General features: G+C 36.0%; 1 protein-coding gene across 5 annotated transcripts; it reads left to right on the top strand.

Moving 5' to 3' along the window:
* Positions 1–263: 263 nt before the first annotated feature.
* LOC112272740 (serine/arginine-rich splicing factor SR45a) lies at positions 264–3,973 on the top strand. Of its 5 annotated transcripts, none has more exons than XM_024500808.3 (8): positions 264–396; positions 1,178–1,296; positions 1,419–1,481; positions 1,635–1,746; positions 1,864–2,013; positions 3,105–3,159; positions 3,300–3,520; positions 3,654–3,815. In XM_024500808.3, exons 1-7 carry the CDS (start codon positions 394–396, stop codon positions 3,506–3,508), a joined length of 711 nt encoding a protein of 236 aa, XP_024356576.1. In that variant the 5' UTR covers positions 264–393; the 3' UTR covers positions 3,509–3,520; positions 3,654–3,815. The 5 variants fall into 5 exon arrangements, with proteins under 5 accessions (XP_024356576.1, XP_024356577.1, XP_073385046.1 ...); XM_024500809.3 differs by having other exon boundaries at positions 1,178–1,278; XM_073528945.2 differs by lacking the exons at positions 3,105–3,159; positions 3,300–3,520; positions 3,654–3,815 and adding an exon at positions 2,152–2,758.
* Positions 3,974–7,657: the final 3,684 nt, after the last annotated feature.

The following is a 7,657-nucleotide window of genomic DNA, read 5'->3' on the forward strand; positions in this document are numbered from 1 at the left end:
GTCGACGAAGGTCACGAAGAGTGTACTGCAAGGCAGAAAGGGAACGAGGTTCCCACGCAGGAATGCACGCGGGAACAACCCTAGAGAAAAGTAGAGCCATGGCGAAGGCTAGGGGAGGGGAAGGGAGGCTACGGCTATGGCGGTGGCTATGGCTATGACGAGGAGGCAAAGCAAGGCGAGGCGTGGATGCTCCCACTGCTCGGGCCTGCCAACAGACGCGCCCACTCTCTGCCCTCCATCCGCGTCCTCTCACTTGTCGCCGCGACTCTTCGCAACTTCGCGTCCATTCTGCCTCTCTCTCTTCTGCTGTAGAGCTCTTGGAGACCGCTCATCCGTTCGTCTTGTCGAGGAGCTTTGCGTTCGCATTTGTGGGTTTGGTGTGTTCAGGCCGTCATGGTGAGTTTGAGTTCGTGTTTGCACTCGAGTTTTGGTGGATTTACTTTGGTGGGTTTTTTCAGTTTGAGCTGGAAATAAAGTAGGTTATCACTGGGTTTTTTTTTGGGAAATTCTACGTGGGTTGAATATATGGCTGGATTAAGGGGTAAGTCGGTGGCAGTGGTTTCGTAGCGTAATCGTGATTGCACTCGAGTTTTGGTGGATTTACTTTGGTGGGTTTTTTCAGTTTGAGCTGGAAATAAAGTAAGACATCACTGGGTTTTTTTTGGGGAAATTCTACGTGGTTTGAATATATGGCTGGATTAAGGGGTGAGTCGGTGGCAGTGGTTTCGTAGCGTAATCGTGAGTTCTGCCGCATTTGGATTGTAGAGGTTGTTCAAGTTATGTGCTTCTTTGCCTTGCGTTTATTATTTTTTTGTTCGTTTATTGTTGTGGCAGACCCTTATGTTTTTTTAATTTTATTTTTACTTGTCTGGTTTTTTGGATTTTCAACTGGGTTTTTGCGCTTCCCTCTTGATTTCGAGACCATTACTTGTTTTGCATTTGAATGGTCTTCTACTTACCGAAGAGTAGCTGTGTGGCAGTGCTGTAAAGATTACTTCTTACAGCAGGTTGATGTGGTCGTGATGGATGTGTTTGGTTTAATTTCAGTTACTGTTCATTTTAACCTATTTCAAAGTTTGTCCGCGTCTTTTTTCATCTTCTTTTCATGTCGTCTCATCTCCTGCTGTCTCGTTTGCACTAGAGTTAGAAAGCTGAAAATTGGATGTGTTACGCTCAGGGTGACGCTCCTCCACGCCACAAAAGCAGGTATTCAAGCTCGCCTTCTCCAAGGGAGAGAGAAAAGCCTGAGCCCTCACGGTCACGCACTCCTCCACGGCGGTTAGTTCCCAAGCCCCGGTAACATCTTAATTTGATCTTAATTCTGATTTTCAGTGAAGTTTTGCAAAATTGTTGATTTTAGTTCTCTAGATGCTATTCTTTGTCCAGATTGATGTATTGTTGTTTTCTGATCTCAACAGAGGAAGGTCTGGGCCGATTAACGATGGGCCAGATCGCTCAAGATCACGAACACCTCCACGTCGGTGAGTTAACTGTTTTTTCTCTTTTTGATCGCCTCAGTCTTGAATGCTTGTGCTATGAATTGTGTTCGTTAAGAATTACCTACCCAGAAGTACCTAAATTATTGAAGCTATTTGGTCTTGGTTTACTTACGTCTGCCGCTGATCTTTTTGCAGAAGCCGAAGAGAGCCAGATATAAATAACCCAGGAAATAACCTGTACGTTACTGGTTTATCTACACGAGTGAACGAAAAGGATCTCCAGGAGCATTTCTCCCGGGAGGGAAAGGTGCGTTGCTGAAGTCGAGTAAGATTGTCTATGTTCGTGTGATTTTCTCACACACGGGGTTATCTGGTGCTGTATATAGGTGGCACTTGAAAACTTTTAAACCTATGTGCTTGGCAGGTGTTGGAATGCCGTTTGGTGCTTGATCCCCGCACGCGCGAGTCGCGTGGTTTCGGATTCGTTACAATGGAGCATCTCGAAGATGCGGAGCGATGCATAAAGTATCTGAATCGTTCCACCCTTGAAGGACGAATGATCACTGTGGAGAAGGTGAGAATCGGGAGGGAAATTGACCTTAGATCTGAACACATTAACCACTCTTATTTGCGTCTTAAATGGTACTGGTGCATTTTCTTTTGAACCAGACATGCTGATGGTATTTTTCTTTTTGACCTTTTGGTCATCCAGAATCACGGCCCCACTCTGCTCCCGCAATTACCCTTCCATTTAGTCTCTTCTACAGCAGCGCTAAAGATAGCAAGTACCAACCCACTGTTGGATCCATGTGATCGATTGGTTCTTTGCAGCTGATTCAAAGTTCAGTTCTTGAGCTCCTGCCGAGTAAGGCCCTAGAGTACTACCTTCTCTTCTTCAGCTGCTGTTGGAGCTGAACTAGAGGTCAGCACTTAATTGCCCAATTGGTTGGCACAACTCGACCGGCAGTATTCAATTTTCGGTAGTCTAAACCAATTCACTTGAAGGGATGGCACAACGAAGATACGGGATCTAATCAAATCTCGATAGTCTTAACCTATTCACTGGAGTATTCGACCCCTACCCGCCTTTCAACTAAGGGTGAGCACTATGTGTCCATCACGGCTGGGGAGATGCTATCAAAAGCCGGCAGGCATGCTCACTGGACTGTTTTGCAACCAACTCCGTCGGCTTTATCAAACATTTTAATTTCGTCCACCCGGGCCTCTCCCAACCTCTTCCAACGCTAATGTCCAATTATGACCTGCACCACCTTTAAGTCTCCGACTTGTAATGAATGTGGGAGCAGTGTGAACAAGAGGTCAGCTTTGCAGAGCCGGATATTGGTTTCTAGCAGTTGTCCTTTTGGCATGCAGGCCCCTTGTCTGTCTTTCGTGTTTCGTTTGGTGCTTTTGAAACGGCTGTAAGTTCCATGATTGAACCCCTAGTTAGAGCATGGTTTGGCAGATTCTTGTTTTTCGGGCTGAGTTGTTCAAGTTCTAGTTATGACCTTTTCAGGTGAAAGTTCTTATCCGCGCTGACTCCTCCCTCAACCTCGCTTGACGTTTCTTATTGATTAGTCGATTTGTTTTTGACGAAATTCGAGGTTGAGACCACGTAGAAAAATCACACTTTTGCTGAGTATCTGTCTTCTCATGGATGTGCAGGCTAAACGTAAACGAGCACGCACTCCTACTCCTGGAGAGTATCTTGGTGTTAGAGGTATTTTGATTCTAGTAACTTTTGGAAGTGCATGCCATCTCTATCTCGTTTTATTCTTGTAACATCTTTGCAAGTCTGTGGAAGCTTGTTCTTGTGAACAGATCATTCACATTTGGGTGTTATTAATGTTAAATCAACAGCTATGCAAGCAAATCGGCGGGGAGGTGGAGGTAGAAATGGTGGAGGCTACCCTCGTGATAACAGGAACATGCGGCACTCGCCCGAGTACGCACCATATCAAGGTGGTGGCCGTGATAGAGGCCGAGAGAGATCGCCTCGGCATTCTCCATATCGTAGTCACGCCCGGGACCGTTCCGCATCGCCTCAGTATGGTTCATACCGCCGCTGATCGACAATGTTGGTCAGTCTCACGACAATCTTTTCCCTTGTAAGGTTTATTGTTGTTGGTCATGGCAATTAGCGAATCTCTTGTTGAATTTGATGATTCTGGTTTTGTAATGTCCACTTCACTCATTCTTTCACTTTCTTTGCAGGCGCCGATGTTGGCCAGTTTTTGAGACAAGTCGCTGTTCCTCGTCTATGAGACATTTAACGATAGGAAGCTCAGTAACTAGCGTTTTATTTTACCTTGCTCTATATTTTGTATGTATTTTGAGTATGCGTGCACCGGTAAATGATCTTTTAATCTGTTTCTATTTGGTTGAATTAGCAAGTGCTTGCAACTACATCAAAACACTTCATTTGTAGTCCCTTTACTCGTTCTGAACAGGATTTATCATAGTATGGTATTCTTAAGCATGGTTATCACTTCATGTTTGTATTAATAGCAATAACATTGTAAAAATTCCCGTAACTCCATAATCGGATTGCAAAAATGGATGTTTCTCCAAACAAAATTAGATCGAACATTCAATCATAGAATAACAAGATTCTGCTTTTTGAAGAGCTCCTGATGCGTAATATATGATCAATGTCATAATTATGGTGTTATTAGTTTGGAGCAAGCTGAAACGAACTGTCAAACAATATTAACTACATTCACAATAGTTGGTCGACTACATAAAGCGTCATTCATCCTGTAAGTACTAAAACGAGGTGAAGAATTATTACGATAAATGGAGTCTGAAAATTAAAGTTGTCGTCCACTATTGCTACTGGTCCGGTTTACTATCTGGGAACACAAGGTCCAACCAAAGCTTAGAGCTGATCCAATTTGCCGTCAGCACGGATTGGCTACTAAATACTGTAATTACAATTCTTCAGCATCACATTTCTTTGTCTCGGCTGTCAATTGTTACTCATGAACTAAGCTACAAATTTCGATTACTTATCTGAACCATTCAGAGATTTGAACTCAAGATCTCCTTCTCAATGTTTTATCTTTACTATTACTGTGGTATTAAATGGCCTTCAAGTGTAAGGATTCTGCAGCCACAACAGCTTTTCTTGACTATAGTGTAACCCATCTACTTTTTGGATGTAATGCCGAAAACCTAATTGTCTTGTTCAAGTTTTATTTATCTGTCTGTTGATATATTTCTTTGACTTGGTTAATTTTATCCTTGAGAAGCTTTAAGTATGTTAAGCAGTTTTTAGTTTAGAGGATTGATCAATTGTTACAATGATAGAATTTTTTTCTTTCAATTAGAGTGTTCAGAATTACAATCTAAATTATGCTATTGAAAAGTTCATTATTGAAGAAGTGAATTTTAAGAAACTGTTATTCAATCTTACTGTTTGTGCAAGTAGTTTGAGAACCCACCATTTTGTCTCTAATTTTTGAGCTCAAGCAAGCAATGGACAAGATGTTTAACTTACCTGTCATGCACATATTGGTTGAATAAGCTAGAATGCAAATATTATATATTATATCTTAAAATATCCAAGTGAATTCAAATTACTTTTCACTAACACATGGACCTACAGGCCTCTCCAAAGATTTTTCATGGTTGCAACTATTGTATTCTAGAACTTTTTCAAATAATTTTGAGTATTAATTCAACTTCTCTGATTGCTAATTGAATCAAAAAAAAAAATCAAAGTTGTTTTTGAAATTTTTTCAACACTTAATGTTGAATTGCACTAATCTCATGATTTTGGTCATTACTGATTGGAAATGTGTGTTTCAGTATCTTTTACTTCTTGACACACAGATTTTAACAACCAAATTCATGTTATGTTGTGTATAGAAAACATTTTACTTCTAAACTAAAACTCAGATCTTTTAGAATTTTACAAGACTACTAGTAATTTCAAATTCTTCAAGAATATGTGTTCAAAAAGTTTTATATCCTAAAATAGATTTTACCTATTTAATTTATTCATATCAATTTTGACTTGTAAATTAATTTTATTATTATACATGTAAACATATTTAAATTTATGTTTATACAACTTAAAGGCAAACACTTGATGATCCTTGAAGTACCAAAGGATGGCAAAGTTGCACCCATTGTGTCCACACTCTTCTAATGTAGTACATTATCCTACATAATTGTCTTTTTAATATGGTATTGCTAATGTCACCATAATTTTTGCAATTGCCATGAGAACCTCCATCTACCATATGCCACCTTTATTCAATATCTTTCAAATCAATCAACTTTTCTTTGTTCAATGCCTTTCAAACCATTTAATTACTTTTTTAAAAAAAATTGGAATAATAATAATAATAATAATAACTAAAGAAATTTCTTAAGTGGGTGGCAGGTTGTGGTAGCAAAAGAAATACCTTTCTAGTATAAGATATTTAAGTTAATCTAGAATGATAAGAAGTCATTATTGAACTTTAAATGCAAGGTTGTCCCTCCTTTGTAGCTCCAACATACTCAACAATTTATAATAGTATTTCATAATTATAAGGAAACTTAATGTATATATAATAGAACATATCTGTAATTTGTTATGATTTATCTTAAATTTTGTTAAATATTATTGCTAGTGCTGATTTCATTAGATACAAACATCTTTGAAATTCAAAAGAAATTTTGAAAGGAATTTTTTTAATAATAATAATGAAAATAAAATCTGGACGATTTTTTTTTTTTTTTTTTTTTTTTTTTTTTGTATAGTCTTTATTTTGTAAAACGTAATTTGCAAGTCCTCAAACAACCAACTGAATATTACCGCATAGAACTTAAATTGGAACAGTATTTATGTACTAATAGAACATTTAATGTTTAGTGCTTTCAATGAAAGTCCCCTATTACGATCTATTGCATTTAATAATCTATTAATTTATTTTAATATTTTTTCTAAATTATTATTCTATACTAAATAAATGAATATATATATATATATATATATATATATATATATCGAAAAAATCTAAAAATCCATTAATTGATATGTATATATATATATATATCTATATCTATATATCTTATAGGGTCCCTTAATATATTCCATTTTTTTTTATTATTCATTCTAAATTATAAAAATATCAGAATATTTATACACAAATAATGTATTAATACCACAAAAAATAGTATTTCTGAAAATTCAATAGAATCGTAAATGTTAAAAAATTTATGATTTTGTCTTCACACATTAGTGTGAAAATCCCTCATTGAGGAAATACAAAAAACCCCTCTAGCTCCTCAGATTTTTATTAAAATTTATTATTTTTATAAGTATAAATATAAGTTCTAACCACGTTTCATTTCTTTTTGAAGAATCTTTTAAGAAAACAAATCTTTCAACAGTTTGTGATTTTATAATCAGTCATATCCTCATAATCAACAAATTGCCTATGATTTATTTATCTTTTTACCTTCTTAATGAACTTTTGATAATTCCAAGTAAACTTTTGATAATTCTATATTTGTAGAAATCAACCTGTTTTGTCATTACCAAGCCAATTTCTTGTCCACAAAGGCATAGGTAGAAAATCATTAAACATTTTGTTGAGATTTTAAAAAATCTATTAAAAAAATAAAGACCTAATCGAAGCTCTTAATCTACTATGATTTTAATTTATATTTTCATAAATTGATTAAAAAAATACAGTGTTACAAAGACTTGATTTAAATTAGTTCCACCAATTCACAAAATAGATTGGTATAAACAAAAGGAATTCAAAAATAAATTTATTCTTGATTGTTTAGTATTTATATTTGTTCTTTAATAATTTATCACTGAACCATATTTATTCTTTATTTTTTAACAATCTAATTTCCATTAATGTAGTCTTTGAATGTTAGCTGAACCACTTTATCATTTACTTGTGATCTTTTGAATTTTGATTACCCTAAGCAAATAGAATCCTAAGATAATATCTTTTAGTTGTAATTGGATTAAAAAAAATTAAAAAGTTCATGTAAACATCTATTATTTAAAAATAATAAAAGTAATTAAATATTAATTTTAAATTATATATATATATATATATATATATACACACATACAAAAACGTTAAAATGATCCACCCAGTTACAAAATTGGTCCATTCTTTTGTAGAGAACAAAGGGGATCAAGATGAGAGCTAAGAACAAAGAAAGGGGAATTGGGGATTGGGATGAAGAAGGCCCAAAAATAA

Source organism: Physcomitrium patens, chromosome 19, assembly GCF_059467195.1.
Source record: "Physcomitrium patens ecotype Gransden chromosome 19, ASM5946719v1, whole genome shotgun sequence".
NCBI lineage: Eukaryota > Viridiplantae > Streptophyta > Bryopsida > Funariales > Funariaceae > Physcomitrium > Physcomitrium patens.

Coding starts and splice junctions, on each gene's coding strand:
- LOC112272740 (XM_024500808.3), top strand. Junction 1,482..1,634: donor TCACGAACACCTCCACGTCG/GTGAGTTAACTG, acceptor ATCTTTTTGCAG/AAGCCGAAGAGAGCCAGATA. Junction 2,014..3,104: donor GAATGATCACTGTGGAGAAG/GTGAGAATCGGG, acceptor ATGGATGTGCAG/GCTAAACGTAAACGAGCACG.